The 18,262-nt window shown below is 37.2% G+C and overlaps 4 protein-coding genes across 10 annotated transcripts in view; 1 reads left to right on the forward strand and 3 right to left on the reverse strand.

The window, feature by feature from the left end:
• Positions 1 to 4,321, reverse strand: part of LOC100118215 (leishmanolysin-like peptidase) — a 260,868-nt gene extending 256,547 nt beyond the window's left edge. For all 4 annotated transcript variants that reach the window (XM_032599520.1, XM_016985169.3, XM_016985168.3 and 1 more), the window contains exon 1: positions 4,208 to 4,321. The gene's annotated coding sequence lies outside the window, so the exon portion shown is untranslated. The remainder of the gene's footprint in view (positions 1 to 4,207) is intronic.
• On the reverse strand, positions 1,533 to 4,457 carry LOC100119423 (ferrochelatase, mitochondrial). Of its 4 annotated transcripts, none has more exons than XM_008213570.4 (9): positions 4,208 to 4,457; positions 3,586 to 3,649; positions 3,269 to 3,467; positions 2,968 to 3,189; positions 2,796 to 2,897; positions 2,525 to 2,690; positions 2,335 to 2,442; positions 1,947 to 2,111; positions 1,533 to 1,853 (listed from the first exon to the last, which is right to left on the reverse strand). In XM_008213570.4, the coding sequence occupies exons 2-9, from the start codon at positions 3,620 to 3,622 to the stop codon at positions 1,656 to 1,658; spliced, it is 1,197 nt and encodes a 398-aa protein (XP_008211792.1). In that variant the 5' UTR covers positions 3,623 to 3,649; positions 4,208 to 4,457; the 3' UTR covers positions 1,533 to 1,655. The 4 variants fall into 4 exon arrangements, with proteins under 4 accessions (XP_008211792.1, XP_008211790.1, XP_008211791.1 ...); XM_008213568.4 differs by having other exon boundaries at positions 3,586 to 3,678; positions 4,208 to 4,402; XM_008213569.4 differs by having other exon boundaries at positions 1,536 to 1,853; positions 3,586 to 3,666; positions 4,208 to 4,432.
• Positions 3,597 to 5,365, forward strand: LOC100119460 (EEF1A lysine methyltransferase 2). The gene is made up of 4 exons (XM_001603184.5): positions 3,597 to 4,108; positions 4,210 to 4,308; positions 4,705 to 5,123; positions 5,238 to 5,365. The coding sequence occupies exons 1-4, from the start codon at positions 4,053 to 4,055 to the stop codon at positions 5,348 to 5,350; spliced, it is 687 nt and encodes a 228-aa protein (XP_001603234.1). The 5' UTR covers positions 3,597 to 4,052; the 3' UTR covers positions 5,351 to 5,365.
• Positions 5,364 to 14,237, reverse strand: LOC100679132. Its single transcript, XM_003427603.4, has 4 exons — positions 13,915 to 14,237; positions 10,285 to 10,440; positions 6,774 to 6,911; positions 5,364 to 6,076 (listed from the first exon to the last, which is right to left on the reverse strand). Exons 1-4 carry the CDS (start codon positions 14,072 to 14,074, stop codon positions 6,009 to 6,011), a joined length of 522 nt encoding a protein of 173 aa, XP_003427651.1. The 5' UTR covers positions 14,075 to 14,237; the 3' UTR covers positions 5,364 to 6,008.
• Between the last annotated feature and the right edge of the window lie 4,025 nt (positions 14,238 to 18,262).

An 18,262-nucleotide genomic window follows, 5' to 3' on the forward strand; every position in this document is an offset into this window, starting at 1 on the left:
TGTGCTGATGTCCAGTGACACAACAAGAGTTTCTTAAACTTCTCAAATGAATTATTAGCAGCGTTTTATATGTGTATTTCTTATTTGTATTTGATACAATTTTTTTTTTGATTTATTAAACGTACGTTACTGATTTTTTAAGCGATGTTGTGCAGCGAAATACAATTTGTTTGTAACAAAATAAATAATTAAGTGCAAAATGTCGACTCTGTAATATAAGCTGTCGCTGATGAATATCAAAAGTTCATTGCTTATTACAGGTTGAATATCTATTCTAAAACTGTTGTTTGTTTAAAGGGTCATGATGCCAAAATATTCGCTGTTAAATTTAAAATTGCGCGATGATAAACTGCGAAATTATATTGCATTCTTTCGAAATCTTGGTTTAAATAGTATGATAATTATTTCAATATTAATACGTTTTCAACGGAAGTTCTAACAATCTTGGTAGATTTTCTGATAAAGAATATTATAAAGGAAAAAAAACAATTAAATGCCAACTTGCCACTCACTTTGAAAAAACAGCGCTTTCTGATCAAGGGGCCTCTAAACCAACATTATATGTTCAATTTATATACGTAGTAAACAGGAAAAACAAAGATGTCTTTGCGCCATTAGGTTACCCTATTGTTTGATTTTTTAGCGTACGTATTTGACTGAGAAGTGGGCTCTAGTCGCTCCTCCATACCGTTTTTCGATTAAAAATCGTTTAAAATTGCAAAAATTGTTCCCGCTTGAGCAGCAAAAAACATTCGAAGTTGTCATTGATATAGATATAGTGCCTATATTATACAAATGTCAATACAATTAAAGGTTACGTTTCAAGATCGAATGTTGATTACAATTATTTTGGATAGAACAAGCGGATAAAATTTTTAAGGGCTTTTTTTATAGAAAAACTGCAAGCAGGAGCGAGGTGAGCCCACTTGCCAGCCAAGTAGGTACACTAAATAATCGCCTCGTATTTTTTTTATCCACAAAAAACATTTGTTAGGGAAATCTAATGGCGCAAAGATACCGTTCGTTTTCCTGTTTATTATATATATATATATATATATATATATATATATATATATATATATATATATATATATATATTAATTCAACATATAATGTTGGTGTAGAGGCCCCTTAATCGCTAACTAGATCAAACTTGAAAATTTCCTAATTTGGTCCTTGCCGACAATTGAAATTCCGTATTGCGGCTCGCTAGAAAATGAGGAGATACAGCCAGACCAAATTGAGTAGGAAGGCTCTTACAGTGACAATGTCACGTATGCAAATTCGAGGTCAATTAGCTTGACATTTGGCAAACGAATAATACCAATTAATCGCCCACCAGAGAGACAAGTATGTATGTACAACGCTAGACTTTTAAGTTATGAAATTCAACGAGTTTTGCACGTTTATTTTAAAATTATGTACCATCATTTTAAATGCGATAGTAGTAATTTACGATTCCGAACAAAAACTTCTGACGTAACATTTTTATTAATTTTCTAAGTAAAGGTATCAAAATATTAATCAACATATTGATAAACAACCAAACATTTATTAACAATTCAATTATAAAGTAGTAAATCGATGGGCCTAAAAAGTAAATGTACAAAATGTAAATGCTGAGTCAAAGCTTCCTTCTTCTATAACAAGACATTTTATGCCTTGCATATTTTAGAAAACCAATTTTTGCTATCTGCGCAATTTTGATTGACACAGTGCGGACATCTGTTGAGGAACTTTGGCGTCACTAATTTATCAGACTTCAAGTGAGTGGACACTATATCGGCCAATGCTTCGATAAAGAGCGGATGATCATTAGGAGCCTTTGCCCTCCTAATAGTGTCAATTTTTAGCTGTAATAACAGAAATTAAACGTTATCGATATTTTTAATAAATAACTGTAACTATTGTAGATTAATACATATATGCTATTCAAATGTACGAACCTCTTGTCGCAATTCTTCGCAATACTCGATATCCATTTCATGTAAAGTTTCAATGTGCTCATTGACGAATGCAATGGGAACCAAAATAAAGTTGTTCTTCCCCTGCTTTTTGTAACCCTTCAACGCCTCATCTGTGAAAGGACCCAACCAGGGTAACGGTCCGACCTTAACAAAAATAAAAATTGTTGTTAAACAATACTGTCTTCTCTCGAATTTCATCACGAAGCTAGTTAAAGTATGCATGTATATAAGACTTGTATTGCAATTAAGCATGTGACGTCATGAATTAATTAATTCGATTACATCAATTTCGTGAAGACGACAAACCTCTGTCAAGATCACATGAGTTAGATTTATGAGCCTAGTTTTTTAAACGACAAACATGTACCTTTGACTGCCACACCAAGTTGTATGGGTTGCAGAATTTTAATTCTTCCATCACTAGTTGCACTGTCGCACCGACTTCTCCCGGATATGGATCACCTCGGTTTACTGCCTAAAAATATTTCAACAAATTATTGAATTTAATAACGACAGTTTTATGAATTAAACTTTTTGTAACTGTAAGTAGATTTTACCTTAAGAGGAAGCGAGTGTGCTGAAAACAATATAATGACATCCTTCCTTATGCTTTCTGGAAATTCTTTTAACTCTGCTTTTATGCGTTCTGCAAAGGTTTTAATTAGAAGAGGATGTGTAGACCATCTGTCGATAATACTCCATTTTTGGTTTTCTGGAAACTTTCTAAGCATGAATGTTTATTAATTAACTTGATAAAAATATTTGCATACATATGATACAAAATAATAAATTTTGTTAATGAATCATAGAATTATTAAAAAAGTTCACCTGGTTTTGTAATATTTATAAATTGCATTAAAACTAGATCCTGAGGTAGCACAACTGTACTGCGGATACTGTGAGAATAAAACTGTTCGCTGAATTCCATCCCTGCATAGCAATAATGAAACATTACACGTATTCACTTAAGTTTTTACATAAAAGTACTATATACACATACTCTTCGATTTTCTCTAATGTGTCATCAGTCAATGGATCTACATATCTAAAACCAACATAATGCTTGTGTGGTGCTGTTTCTGGAGACATCCGATCCAATTTCTTGCATAACAATTCACCTTGAATGTTTGTCCATTTGAGAATTGGAGAACCACCTCCAATTTCTTGGTACTTCTTTTGAACCTCTGGAGTACGCCTTCGAGCAATCCATGGTCCTAGGCGGCTGCAAGTACATAATTCAGTTTTAATACCTAATCCAATCCTAATGCAATGACAAGTGCATGAATCCTCATTCAAAAAACCTTTGCACTGGAAGCTGAATCATGTCACGGTCAGTCATAATCCTATGTAAATATTCTCCAACCTTATCTGTTGTCGATGGTCCTCCCATGTTCAACATCAAAATACCAGTTTTTGGCTTTGCATTCTCTTGAATCTTTGGCTGCGCAGCCACAGACATGGGTCGCAAAGTAGAATTTTGCACCTTCAGGCATTGCTTACCTATGACAACACAGAGTTACATCACACTGATCTGCATGATATCGATTAAAACTCCACGTGTAAAATTAAAATTTCCCGGCAATTAAGTATGTGAAATATAGTGGAAAATCGTGCTCACCCAAGTTTGCAAGTCCAGACAGATTCATGCTGCTCATCTTTCTGGAAACTCGGAGCAACAAGGCCTCTTACAACAATGAGACTAAATCATAAACTGTGTGAGAGAAAACGCGAAGCACGATGATAAGGTGAAAAACTTTTGCTCGATACGACGACGCGCACACCGTGCAACATGCAGTAGTATAAGAAAGCCTTTGCTTAGGTAAGCGAGGTTGGGTTAGGTGCAGCGGTGGCAAGAATTGAAATTGAGGTTAGTTTCTTGCACACATGTACGCAATATGCATGTATGCACGTACCGTGAATTATTGATATGTAAACATAGCTACGCAAGTGCAGTTAAAAGCGTTTTATAAATATTAGTTGGCAATCGAGGATAGTAGTGTACAATCGTAAATATTTACACTATAAAACGGAAATTTAACGGTAAAAGAACTTTCTGTTTATAACGTAAAATAAACTATTCGAAAAATGGCTGAGAAACCAACGGAGGAGCTGACTCCTTCCGACTTAGGGACGCTGGAGTAGTGAGTAAAAAACTTTTTCACAAACGTTTGTTAGAAAAAACATCCCTCAACCACCTCATAAATCACAAAAACCTACAAAAAATAACAAAATAACCTTACAGTTGGGAGAGGACCTATTCCCTGGAAATCGACAACTTCGAAGATCACGGCGACGTAGGCGAGGTGTGGTTTGGCACTGACAGCTCGGCAAAAGTCGTAAGGTGAGACTCTTTCTGTTTTTTTTGCCTTTCAGACTGTTTTAGCGCGAATATTTCCGGCGAAAATTACACCTGCGTTATAGCAGAACCCCGGAATGAAAACATCAATCACGACGGGAGACCGGCTATCGTCTCTGATGCTATCGTTCACTCGACTCACTCGACTGGACGGTGCTGCCATCAATTTCCTAGAACGCTTGAATTCTAGCGGTATTCGATTTTTGATTTGAAATTTTATTATGGTGAAAAGTTTGATTGATGTAACTCTAATGCATTAAATAGTATGCATAAATTATTTACTTTTTATTTTTAGAATTATTGTTATAATACATTGTAAAAGTAGTTATACTTTGATAATAACGTAATATCACCATTAACTTTTCGAAAATTCTTTTGCAGGTTCGTAACAACAAAGTTAAACCTATCGAAAGAAACCGACAAAATAATCGATCTTGGCTGCGGTAATGGAATGATGCTAGTGGATCTGGCGAAAGCAGGCTTCAAGCGTCTCACGGGCGTGGACTACTCCCAAAAAGCTATAGATCTGGCGAAAAAAGTCCTGAAGGAGGAGGGATTCCCCGAAGTCGATCTCAGGGTCCACGACATCGTCGATCCCGCAGGTACAGCCGAGGATTTCGTCTTCAGATTAGCTCACGACAAAGGTACCTACGATGCCGTCAGTCTGCATCCGGATAATCCAAAGGAGAATCGCGAGAAGTATATTAAAAATTTACACAAGATTCTAGAGGATAAGGGCGTTCTCGCTCTAACGAGCTGCAATTGGACCAAGGCTGAGCTGATCGAGCATTTCAAGGATTGTGAGTGTTTCTAATTTTGGTAGCTGAATTTTTGAATCAGCCGTTACAGAGAAAATGTTATAAACATGTTGTTTTACGATATCTTTGCTACTTAAGTTCAATTTAATGTTTCAGATTTTGAATTCTCGACTGAGTTGCCGACGAAAACGTTCTCCTTCGGAGGCCAGACAGGAAACACGATTACTCAGCTGGTGTTTATAAAAAAATTACGACAAATAAATAAATAGATGTACACACGTGAACATTGTTGTGATTTATCAACTCTTTAATTCATTTTCATCTAAGACTTTATTATATATTATGTAGTGCACGATTATCCAAGATAATGAAAATGCAATATACCGCGAGGACACTTGTCGCGGTTTACAATAATATAAGTACAAACGTTATAAATCTATAAATCTACATGTATATTGTATATATCCATGACAAAGGTTGAATCAAATTATTCAGTTAAAATTAACGAATTCTAAGATGACTTGAGAACGTTTTAATATACATCCTTACATAATTTAATTCTTTATAATAATTGAGTTGAACGTTGTTCTTTTATAATTATATTTAAAGATAATGTTAAATTCACACATCCTGGTTAATCAGCTACTTTCATTGATTTTGTGCATTCGTTGCAAAGGCAATCGTGGCTTTTTAATAAGCTCTTAGTATATATTATTATAACGATACTAATCTAAAGATTTTCGAAAAATCTAAATATATACTCTTTTTTACAAATAACTTGTAACAGAAAAATATATTGTACTTATAGTAGTAGACTTAATCAGTTGTTTGCAATATTATCATAATATTAGTTAGTTTCATCTATCATATGTATATTTTTCTATTTTTTGAGACTTAGCTTTTCGCCCTTCTTTTCTCTTGAGCTAATTAAAAATTTCCTGCAAGCATCATACTCGCTATGAACGTTAGAGCTGAAATCGCTAGGATTTGCGTACCTGAAAAGGAATAAATATTTATTCGGTTATTGTATTAGAAGAAGTTTTTCTTCGATTAATTTTATAAAAGAATTTTTTTGCAAAGCCTGTGAAGCAGTGTAGCCTTGATTTTTTTATTCAGTTTGCGTGTCTCATTAAGAATTATCAGATTATAATATGAACTTTATATTGCGAATTTATATTATAGTATATTATATAGTTTTAGGAGCATAAAGGCTGTGCTGAGGGTATATTACGACAATTTTATAATTATGTGCCACTAAAAATCAATTTCAACTGAAAATGCCAAGTTCTTTACTGATCTTATAAATATAAGTGCCGCACGAGTGTTGAGATTTGTTCGATCATATATGAAATAAAACTTTTGGTGATTGAAATAGGCGGATATTTCGGAGCCACTGTTTCAATATTTCAATAGAAACCCATTTGAACTCGTTCAACTATTACTACTTTTACCGCGTGTACTATTCAAATGATTACAATACGCGAGTCATACATGTAATGTTTACTGTCTTAGGTTGTTCGAATAATTAATTACAAACAATGATTAACTAAACAAATGATTATTTAAAACGTTGTCTCGTAACACTTGCTTATCAATCTACTGTACTTAACGACGCGTTCGTTGAATTATCGCCAAAAACTCAGATGTAATAGGTATCAAAGAGTAAAAAAGTATTTAAAGCCAAGTACTGACCACTACACTGCATGTCTACGTCCGTGGTGTAACCCTGCGTACACCAGCAGCGTCTGCCAGGTAGGGTTGTGTCGTTGCCAACCACGCATTGAGCTCCCGGGGTGCACTCATCGTTGTCATTGCACAGCACTTTGACACCTGAAAAGACAACAAATTTTATTTGAATTATAAAACTTGTATGCCATTGTAGACAATAAAAACGGGCTTTCAATTGAAAACATGTCTCTATCGGTATCTGTAATTGTGATAAGAACGCTTTTATAAATTGCCATCCCATATACTATAATTATTCGTATAAGTTATTATTTTGAATTATTGCGAATTCAAAATCAAAGCTACAATCCAAATATTCGTAAATCTTTGATAAATATCTGCTTTGGAATATTCGAAATGCCAGTAGTTTCGAATCTTTTATCGATCGACTATATAGCCGGAACCTACACCCCAAGCCAAGAATAGCTCACGACGTGATTTTAACGGCCGACGTACCGTGAACGGATCGAGGCGCTGTGCGAGACCTATTATACACCTCAGCCCTTTGTATGTCTAATATCCCGGCAATTTGTCGAATAGCGGTATTTTCACGCCCCATTGTCTCTCCGCATTTATTTGTCTTTGTCTTATCCGGGGCTATTATTCGCTGATTGATGTTCCTCGAGTTTGATATAGCAGAGATTCGAACTTGCGATGACGCGTGTGTAAGTTTGAAACGGTGTTCTGTAATTGCGCGTGATAAGTTCGAAAATTCGTGATTTTGAATATCACTTTGGTCATTCTTGGTTTGATGAGGTATCATGAGTATTAGATTGATCAATCAAACATTCAAATCCTTACTGTTATTAACTTTTCTTATTAAATGGATTCGTACAACGTTTTAAGAATAGAAGTTGCATGTAAGTAGTCATAAATAATATAAGTTGAATTTAGAGTAGGATCATTGGCGCAAAAAGTAAGGTTATATGAACAAATCATAGTGGGAAAAAAATTCTACCGATATTTCCTCTAGAATTCATGTCGGATTTATCGGGGTTTTCATCTAGATTCTAACCTGGAAACTCGGTAGATTGAAAAAATCTCGGTAGCTTTCAGGTACTTTCCCGGGAACGCTGCTACCAGGGTTTGAGAGTTGGCTAAATTTCCGTTATAAAAATATCCAGGATATAGTTCAAAAAAGAACATCTCTAATGCAATTTAAAAAATAGCTGAAAAAATCGAATTTAACATTCGAATTTCTTTCAAACTCGACTCGAGCTTTCAATATCTGAGCTACACAAAATACCTTACCCTCCTCCTCCCCTTAATTTTCACTCGCCCTACTCCATAATAACAGTCGCGGGTTATCCCCTCCCACTTTTGCATATTTTCGTCTCTCTTCTCGGCGTGTCACGCTCCTCCCAGCTCTTCCGCGGTTTATAGCCACGCGACATGCGAGCTTCCTGTCCGAGCTTATCGCGCGCGCGATTTGCTCTCCCCGCGAGTTTATGCGAACGTTCAGCTGTACGGGAACGTAACCCGCGACTTGAACGATTTTGTGGAATCTTGGAGTTGTCGCGAGGAGAAGAAAAGTTTCGAGATTTTCGTTGCTTTGAAAGTGGGTCAGAACTCCATACTGCATTCGAGATTATTGAGTTAGTGGTTTGCTCGGCGAAGTTTCAGGATTATTTTGGGTTTCATTAAACTATTTATTCTCGGTGTAACTATAACGCTTTTAATTGCGTATAGAATCATATGGCTCTATTATTTTTTGTTATTATGAATCAGTAGAGAAGGGCATGGATTGGTCAGACGTCGCGAGTCGACTATGTGAAATATATACTTATACGAGTAGCTACTGCTTATATCAAAGTGTAGCAAAGTTCGCTACAATCAGCAGGGCGTTATTAAGGAAGTAGTAATCAAAGTATACAAACTACGTACTAATTAGGAGATAATTTATATTCATGAACCAGTTAATAGTTCGATAAAATATTCAAGATAAGGCACGTCATATATTAATTCATGGAAAACGGAAGAAACTGATACCCCCTCTTCTCTCGTATACACCCCCTAATAACTTCATGAGTCAGAATATTTTTTTTTATACATAAATTGTATAACACATCACCCAACGCGATATATTTCTCAACAATAATCCAACGACTCCTCGAGTCTCGTGTAAGATCCTTAATGAATAATTTATTAATCCGGAGCACATCTCAAGGTTTACGAGGTATTAACAAATTGCAATTTTATTCATAATCTCGAAGATTTCGCGTGGATTGTGTGGCACGAGTACAGCAAGTAAAGGGCATCGATTAACTAATGCTCTCTCACATTAAACGCATTAGTGCGGCGTCCTTGTCATAAGCTTCTTCCATTCGAATTATAAACGCACTAATCGATCTATCACAGCGTCATAATTTTTTCTATGCGGGTGACGTATCGTGAATCATGTTTCCAAGGATTTCCTTTCAAGCTACAACGATTAAATTGTTGTTTGATGCAAAGTGAACCACAACATCACCACCAAGTACGCAATGCAAGCTCTAGTCCCAAGCACATCAATCGGCGATACAAAGCTTTCACAGCTATAGCAATATATAACAAATTCAAATTTCAAAATAATTACAGAACAGGCCTGTGATATACCTATACACACAGCGAGCCGCGACGCATTTCTCGATTATCTATGCGCTCGTTTCGGCCTCCCCCTATAGCTGCTCATAACAGCCGTCGAGATTTATGGCAAGCCCACGAGATTTTTCCTCGCGTAGGCATAGGTATATGGAAATTATCATAATGCGTGCACGCGATTTTACGTGCTGCGGCGTTCGGCCCCTTTCTTTAAGAGCGAGGTGTATGTGTGTGTGTGTGTGTGTGTGTATATTGTGCTGTACTCTCGAGTTCCGCGTGCTGAGATATCGACGGCCTTGTTTCTTGCGGTCGGTTTCTTGTCTGGGCAAGCAGAACGTGCGCGCCTCTTTTTCTCCCGCTTCTTCGATTGCGGTGATTGTGTATAAAAGGTGTTACTGACGCGCGAGTGCCGATGTTGCCGATGTTTTGCCGAGGAGCATAGCCAAAGAAGTGAATTAGAGATTTTTGTCAAGGAACATTTCGGATCGAACTTGGAGAAAGTTTTTGTCGATTCGAAACGATGTGGTTAACTGAACTTTCGTATGCCCGATATCAGCTCGATCGTGAAGTTGATCGCGAAAGCTTTGGTGGGTCAGAACACAAGGAAAAAATAGGAATACACATTATAGAGATGTGTGCTGAGTTTTCATTTGATATTCGAGAATTAACAGAGGATTGAAAATCGGAAATTCATTCCGGCGATTGAATGATTCGATTGCTTGTTCCCAGAGCGAAAGATGATTTATTTCTTGGGTATGGCTGTAGTTTATGGGCCAATCCCGGCTTTCTTATTTACCGCCTGCCATTCATCCAGAAAGGGGTGCGATTTCGTAAATGCTCAGATGTCGACTTAGAGCTAAGTGATTATGCTCTTTTGATTTTTAATGTTTTTCCTTACTTTTGAATTGGTTGTTGCACTGCCCATTGCGTGGTTCTGTGTAATCACCGCACAGACATCGAAGTTTCGAGTCTCTTACGAATATGCTTTCCAGGCAGGATGCTCCTTTGATGCCACCGCATTCCGAATCCGATGCGCACTCACGGGCTTGTATTCCTAAAACAAATATTAATATTCTATCTGTCAAGATGTTCACGTTCAGTTTTTAGAATTGCAAGGCTTTTGATGCGTAAGATCTGCATGGCATTCCATTATCGGCAACGTGACTTATAATAATCATACATGGCGATTTTATTTAGTTGTTTGTGTATTAAAGAAAAGGAATCGTTTAAAAAAAATCTATACGATTTCGAGAAGTCCGAAAATTAATCCACCAAATATAACGACCTAACAAAAGATTCGTCTCGTACTGTGCAATGCAAGTAATCTCGTATAGCATAGACTTCGCATGATTCAGGAGGACATTAAGATCGCAAATACGCATTTTCGTAATCAGGTTTTATCTCTTACTGAAATACGATTTAAAAATTCATACTTTCTTTTTAAAAAATCCGTCAACAAAAGCAGTCATGTCCAAGTCATAAGATTACACAAGTCTCGCGAAAACATAATATGATGCAATAACAACTGCTATTACAAGAACCTCCTCAGCAATAATAAATCAGTAACCAGGTACGTAGGCTGAACCGATCATAAAAATAAAAATACTCCGCAACTGCATTCTAACGGAATCTGAATATTCATCACCCCGTCAACTTGAAAACCCCCATCGCTCATCGGCTTGTCCGAACCCCCCTAAATAATCCTCCAGACCTTCGTGTCTCTCCATCCATCCAAGTAGACTTACCGTCCCTTCGGTCAGACTCGCGCCAAATGAAATCCTACGCTTAGATCGATAGATCGCGGCCCGAGATCTTCGTCGAGTCGCATTCAAATTCCCTACCCGGAAACTGGAGCAAAATTCTGTATGCGCCGTTTTAAAGTCGCCACGGATGCTTATCCGGATTTCGCGCTTGGGGGAGGAATTGATTTTCAATTAAAACCAGAGAGCCAAAGGGTTGCAGTTATACGCGCACTTTGTTCTCCTCGGCTTTTACGATGAGAGCTATTTTTGAGGAAAATTAGCGAGGTGTTTTTTCATTGCTCTTTCATTGGCTTGACTAACTACCGAGCTAACCACTGCTGTTTGCTCGTGCTTAGGGCTGAATAAATATGTGGCTGAACTAGCGCGCGCAAGTCATTGTTGCTTTTTTAAGAATCAGCAGTCCGAATGCGTGGGACTTTTATTGCTTGACGTTGTAGAGAGTGCCATTAGTAATTTAAATGATTGCTGCATAGTCAAACTAGTAATAATGTAAAATAATGACGTGAATTTGCGGTTGAAGTTATCTGAGAATGAGAACTTATTGTAAAAATTAAGCATTGCCATTAAATTTGAGGAAATATTTTATCGATTTGGAATTGGGGTGACTTTGACCACGGAAATTCCTGATCACCTCTTTAAATTTAATCATTTACTTAAATTTTCTTCCAAAAACTATCGATCCCACGGCACTTTCCTTCTCCAAACTATGCGTCTATCTCCAAACGTCCTCCGCCATCTAAAACATCGCACAGCGACAACTCCTCCGCGAACTTATAACTACCCCTGTTCGTACACGTTCTTCTCTCGCACTGCTCCGTGTATACGTGCCGCAACGCTTCTCGCGCGACATTAGCATACGCTAGGCACCACATTCTCGAGGGCTCGAAAGACCTTGACACTCGAGATTTTCTCGGTCCGATAGGCTGCAGCCGAGAGCAAGGTGAAAAAGACGAAGTCGAGTTTAATGGGATGCTCGCACGAATTTTACCATTTCGATTTTCGAAGACTCTAGTATATGCGTCTGATGGACTTTTGCTACTGTTTCTGTATTGATTTTTCTATGTTTTCAGGATTTCGAGGGTCAATCGCGGCTTTTCGTGCTGAACGGACTTGTTGGAGTGGCATGACTCCGGCTAGTTGTACACTGTGAACGTAGATGCAAGGGAGATTAAGGGGGTGTATGAGGTTTGTTAATTCAATAATTACTCACTCGAGATTTCGGCGCTGATAGGGATTTTATGTTAAGGTGATTTATTTTTAAGTGACGTCGGATTATGAAACGTTGTGGGTTTTAGCTGAAACTAAATGTATACATCACGTGCGCGGTAAAAGTTGATTTTCTTATTTTTCAACCGAATGTTTTTAAAAGAAGCGTTTCATGACTATTGTTAACATTTCATTCGAAGGTGTGCATTAGAGAGCTAAGCTTACGTTATACGAAAGTTAGAATTAGAATGCCTGAAAGTTCGTAATGACCCTTGCAAACTGCTTCTGCCGTCGCGTCGAAATCTCCGCGTGTGAATGTCTGTTTCTATATAGCTTTGAATTCTGAATGCAATCAAGTCTTCGTCGATTCCTAAATGAAGAAACAAAGTCAGATTCTATTATGATGGATGAGCGATTTTTAGGTAATCTTGCCCTATACTGCGTCTATTTGCACGATTATTAACCGAGCTTTCATCGGAGAACAATGTTTGTAAGGCTCATTAATTTTCAGCTTCACCACGACAACCAATTAAACGCCACCTTCTCGAGGGCCATCAATCAAAAAACTTCGCTCCTTTCTAAACTCCGAACCAACAACTTCCTAAAAGTCCGTAATCTCGAAAACCAGTCAAAACTCGCCTTACCCCCCAATCCTCGATGAAAAAAAAAAATGAAGCCTCGACATGCGAGCTCCTAATTCGAGCCTTCAGGATATCAACCCGCGTAGCGCGCGAGAGAAAACAGAGAACGCGGAATCGATCCGCGTATCAGACTTTGTTGCTCTGCATGCGATGACGTTGTCCGTAAAGAATCGATCTAGCTTTTTTTCTTCGGCCTTTGTGCTTATGCGAGGTTCTAATGACAGCAGAGGCTTTGTTATGGGGAAGATGAGGAAGGTGACTTTGAATTCCGCGACATTGCTTGCGTTTGTTCGTCGAGAAGTGTGGAGTCATCGAGACGGTTTGAATTCAGAAGAAAGGTTGAGGTGAAATGAAAGATTCTGATTTATTAGGAATTGAGAAAGTTCAAGTTGACTGCTTCCTGTACGGTAATTGTTCGACGGTTCATTTTTTAACTACGACTGATCGAGAGGAAAACTGCGAGGAATGCGTTGAAACGACGCGATGTATAAGATTAGTACAGTAAAATCATCTTTTGCAGGAGTAAATTAATCAATTCTGTATCTCACAACTCCAGCAAACATTACGGAATTCAATTAGGGTCCACTGTTTACTTAAACTCGTTATTCTCTCTAAATCTGAAAGAGTGAAAAATCACTCAATTTTGCCTCTAATTCGAGTGATTTTGCACTCTTTAGAGTCATTTTTCACTCTTTCAGATTTATAGAGTTCTCGATGAATCTACGACAATAATATGGAAAGTCAAGTTTTGACGCTATAAAATAAGATATAATCACGTGTCGGTGAATAAAAAAAAATGTCCAATGAAACCAAAATATTTTCAACTTTAGCACCAATGCCAGAAATTATTCATGCTAGAAAAATGTTCAATTAAAAGCGAAATTCCGAAAAATTTCTTCCACGCAATCGATCACTCACGTTCTCCATTCTGCTTGTTCTCGTTGTTCTGGTTGTTCTGCGTATTCTGCGGGTTAGACTTTCCGAAGGTCGTAAGGGCCAGAGACCAGCAAGGTGTTATGAGAGCCACCAGCACTATGCCCAGCGCAAGGCACACCTGACTCTTCGTTCGTACCCTCATCTTGCCTTCTTCTTCTTCTACTTCTTCTACCGTTTGATCGGCGACTAGCGACTCTAATCACCCGCGCACTACTACTGCTGTAAGAAACGCTTGAGCTCTCGATCGGAGGCGATGGTTTCTACTCGCGCATTGCGTGCGGACTGCGCGTGGTTTGGCTGACGGCGAGGCTTTTAAGACCTCGGCTGGCCAACTCTCCCGAGCACCTTCGAAGGAAGCGAGTGGCTCCTCCCCCTCGCGAGGAGAACGCGAGGCGTTTGTTGGGGTAGGTGTAGACCGGTGGAATTTAGCTGTTAGATTTTTGCGGGTGTGTTTTTTTTTAAATGGAAATTCGTTTTTGTTTGCAAGGGTAGCAAAATTTCGATACATCAGTTTATTTTTTTGTCACTTTTTGTCGAAACGTATGGTGGTGAATGTGAAAGAAAATGAAGATAGATTTACGGAATAAATCGTAAATGCTAAGTGAACTAAGAATTGATTATCACATTTAGTAATACATTATATATTTATGTTGATGGTAAATATAAATGATAATTTTTGATAATTTGCGTATGAATGCTCGCATTAGATGGAATATTCTTAATCTTCGAAAAGTTCTGTGCGTAGAAGCGCTCGCTATTCATTTATCTTAAAGCTCATTATGCCTGAATTAAAAAAAAAACCGGAACAACTGTTTCCTCTCTGCCTCTCTTTTTCAGATGATAAGAGTGGGACAGAAAAATTTCAAAGTCAAATTGAGCTTCACCTTTTGTAAGATTATAAAGAAATCAAACTCGGGCATATCAGCCTGTTATTTATTTATTTATTAATATTGGATTGTAAAACATACCATTCTTTGCTCACAACAGATCGTCTAAAAAATAACTGAAGTTCCGAGAGTATCCCCCACCTCCTTTTAATTTCAATCAAAGACATTTATAGCACAGTGTGGCTAAAATCCTCTGTTAAGTCACGCCTATCTGTGACTAAAGTAGTCCTTTTTTACACCGTGTTTATCACATTCACTACGCTCGTGCGCTAACCTCACGGTGCAAGGACTACTTTAGTCACGAATAGGCGAGACTTACGGACTTTAGCAGTCTGTGCTATAAAATTTTATACGATACTCTTGACTCAAATGGTTAAGTTTTACACGGCGCAGTTAGCACCCGAGCTACGATAGTATTTCAAACTGGAATGTTCGAATTACGTAACGAATGATAAACTAAATCATGTTTTATGAATTCAGATAAATTATCGCGAAAAGTATGTTGCTGTAGTTCCCTATGAATCAATAAATTTCTTAAATAAATATTATTCAGATGACATTGGGCATTTTTATCATCTGCACAGTATAGCTACGTGCACAAATACATAACAAACAACGGGTTAATAGATGTAAGGAAATTATCAAAGTATATTCGTGATCATTGAAACGTATACTCACTGTTTGTGCATAAAAAATTCAATAGGTGGCAAGTGGAATAATTGGTTTTGTTATCCTCCATAAGGGGACTGAAGATAGATCTACAAACACCGTTAGCCGCGCAGCTATAGATGTGAGTATATTTTCATGAACCTGAAAATAGTGTTAGTAAATTGGTGGAAATGGATGACAGGCGATAACCATTGCTCCACTTCCATAAATGAAGCCTGAGCAAATGAGGAATAAACATTCAAACGGTGATAAGTCACCTCGTTCAGGAGGAACGTATACCTACTCCCAGATTCCGGGCGTGTGATTATCGTTCCTATTATTTTTATGAATTATTACGCTTTCAACGTGCCGTGATTTCTTGTATTTTTGTTTTGTCTTTCTCATGAGTATATTGAAAAATGTTGTCTGCGCTAAAGAGGAGCATTTACACGTATTGTTTTATAACACACAGGCGGTGTTATCTAAGAAAACGCAATTATAAAAGAAATATTATCCTGCAAGAAAGCTTATTTTCACGCTTTCCCACTTAAATTGCGACGACCTCGTCAAATTATTTCAGCAGTTTTCTGCACAAAGCGCGTTATCTGCTTAGACGATAGCGAAGGTTAATAATGCGAGGACATCGCCCGCGAGAAAAAATATCCCGACGATGTGTTACACATGATTGAAGAAATAAGAGAGTTCAATGAGTGTGACTCGGTGGTCGATAAAAAAAAGTATATAAATGACGGGGAACAAAGTTTATTCGATTCGTTCGAAGTGTCTTTGTATTGGATTGCGAAGAATAATTATTAATTATTCTTATAGACAAGCATTATTAATTTATACAAGTATACACATAGATTTACAATAATGTTGATCGTCAAAAGTCTTACTGTAAAGCTCCGAGTGCTTAAGATATCATTATGGTTTTCAAGGTCACGCAAACTGCATTATTTCAATAATTGACGTTTCACTGTATAGAGGCACTATAAAAACATTAAAGCTGCTAAAGAAAATTACAGTACTCCGAACTTTACGTGCCATTTCATCTTACACGTTACATTAAACTACCCTCTCGCGGCAGCAGAACCCAATGTTGAGAAAAAAGAAACCATCAATAAATCACGTTCTTCCATCAACCTCTGTCAAAGTCGAAAATAGACTATACGTGAAGCGCATTATTATCACATTACTCGCAACGCGATTTCCCGAACAAAGCGCGGCGTCACCTCTTTTTTTCTCGCTCAGATTCTAATCCACCCCCTAGCACACGATGCGGCGATATTTCCACGTACGTCGCGCTTTTCCACCACGTGTAGTAAATTCGATTAGCCTGAATACGCCTGACGCGGCGATAAGGGAAAAACGAGGCTGAGAGAACCACCCACCTCGATTTCTCGAAAAAGCTCGCTTGCGAGCGTTATTAGCCTAATCACTCCTACATTACTGCATGCCGACGAAAAGTTCTCTCGATATCTCATATACGTGTATTGGCATACCTATATGGGTATGTGTAACGTTGTTTGGCAGGTGGAGTTTCGAGATTGCGGGTGTTTAGCTCGCGTGGCGAATCGTTCGATTCACTTTGCAAAGTTTTAGTGGCGGTTTGTGCTTTCGAGAGGTCAGGCTTTCAGAGCTAGCGGATTGATATTTAATGAAGAGACATGCGATTTGGCGGACTCCCGCGCTCTGTTGAGTTATTTTATGAAATAGCTTTCTCTCGAGTGAAGGTATAGATACAGGACTTCTTGAAGTCTCAAGAGAAGTGAATTGCGATTCATGCTTATTTGTAATATTGCGCTACTTAAAGTAGTTTGCGTGTAGTCTTGTTATTCGAACTAAAGTTACGAAAAACTTTGAAATGAAATTTTATTATATGCCAATATTTAGGATTCTATATAGTAGACTTCTTTTTTAAATATTTTTTTTCGACAACTAAATAAAAAAAAATTAAATACACGCAGCAAGCGCTCAGTCGAGTTCTTTCTTTAGTGGCTATTATTTATTTTACAAAATAATGTGCAAAGTTTTTATTAAATACACTACATACAAAGTTTGCATGATTATTCGCACTTGGTTAAACGTTATAGTCAAAGTATTGACGCAGAATTTTGTTTTCGAAGCTGAAAAAAATAAGAAATTGATGAATTTTATATTTGCGTATGATCTGATAATTCTTATCGGGCTAACATTCCTTTTTATTTAAATGAGTTTTTACTAGAAATTACTACATTATATAGTAAAAATTATTTTAAGAATTTCTCCGTGTGCCAGAATTTGAGGTTATAAAGTTGATTTATGCAGTAATCAGAGACCAAAATCTATAATTTTTTGTTTATCTGATATTATTAAGTGATAAAATATTATTCGCTGCTATTATTTATAAATTTTTGTCAATTTATTATTAATATTAACTCATGAGTAAATGTGATTAATATATCAGATTTGAAATTTAGTATATAACAGTACTGTTTGGTTAAGTGGTCAGCGCGCTCGACTCCCATTCCAGAGGTCAGAGTTCGATTCCAGTCGCCGCAGAAAAATTTCTTTCTTTCGTTAATTTCTTTCATTTAACAACATTAAATATCAATATTAATAATCATATTCGAATAAGCGCTTAAAATTGTCCAGCAAAAAAAATTAAATTTTTAAAAATTTCATTTCAGTATAGAAATTACTATCTGAGATAGTAAAATTTAATACAAAGCAAGTATAACCGTCCGTTACTATATAATATAGTAATTTTTCCTGCATATGTAGTAAATTTTAATATCTACTTTTCTCAGTGTAAC

Source organism: Nasonia vitripennis, chromosome 4 (assembly GCF_009193385.2).
Source record: "Nasonia vitripennis strain AsymCx chromosome 4, Nvit_psr_1.1, whole genome shotgun sequence".
NCBI classification, from domain to species: Eukaryota; Metazoa; Arthropoda; class Insecta; order Hymenoptera; family Pteromalidae; genus Nasonia; species Nasonia vitripennis.

What these genes read in the sequence shown, in the direction of transcription:
- LOC100679132 (XM_003427603.4), bottom strand. Translation starts at nt 14,074, where the DNA reads ATGAGGGTACGAACGAAGAGTCAGGTGTGCCTTGCGCTGGGCATAGTG. An exon ending in GTGCAACAACCAATTCAAAA is followed by an intron (nt 6,912 to 10,284) that starts GTAAGGAAAAAC and finishes TTGTCTTTTCAG; the next exon opens with GTGTCAAAGTGCTGTGCAAT. An exon ending in CGTAGACATGCAGTGTAGTG is followed by an intron (nt 6,077 to 6,773) that starts GTCAGTACTTGG and finishes ATTCCTTTTCAG; the next exon opens with GTACGCAAATCCTAGCGATT.
- LOC100119460 (XM_001603184.5), top strand. Translation starts at nt 4,053, where the DNA reads ATGGCTGAGAAACCAACGGAGGAGCTGACTCCTTCCGACTTAGGGACG. An exon ending in GACTTAGGGACGCTGGAGTA is followed by an intron (nt 4,109 to 4,209) that starts GTGAGTAAAAAA and finishes ATAACCTTACAG; the next exon opens with TTGGGAGAGGACCTATTCCC. An exon ending in GATCGAGCATTTCAAGGATT is followed by an intron (nt 5,124 to 5,237) that starts GTGAGTGTTTCT and finishes TTAATGTTTCAG; the next exon opens with ATTTTGAATTCTCGACTGAG.
- LOC100119423 (XM_008213570.4), bottom strand. Translation starts at nt 3,622, where the DNA reads ATGAGCAGCATGAATCTGTCTGGACTTGCAAACTTGG. An exon ending in ACATTAGAGAAAATCGAAGA is followed by an intron (nt 2,898 to 2,967) that starts GTATGTGTATAT and finishes ATTGCTATGCAG; the next exon opens with GGATGGAATTCAGCGAACAG. An exon ending in ACTTGGTGTGGCAGTCAAAG is followed by an intron (nt 2,112 to 2,334) that starts GTACATGTTTGT and finishes ATTTTTGTTAAG; the next exon opens with GTCGGACCGTTACCCTGGTT.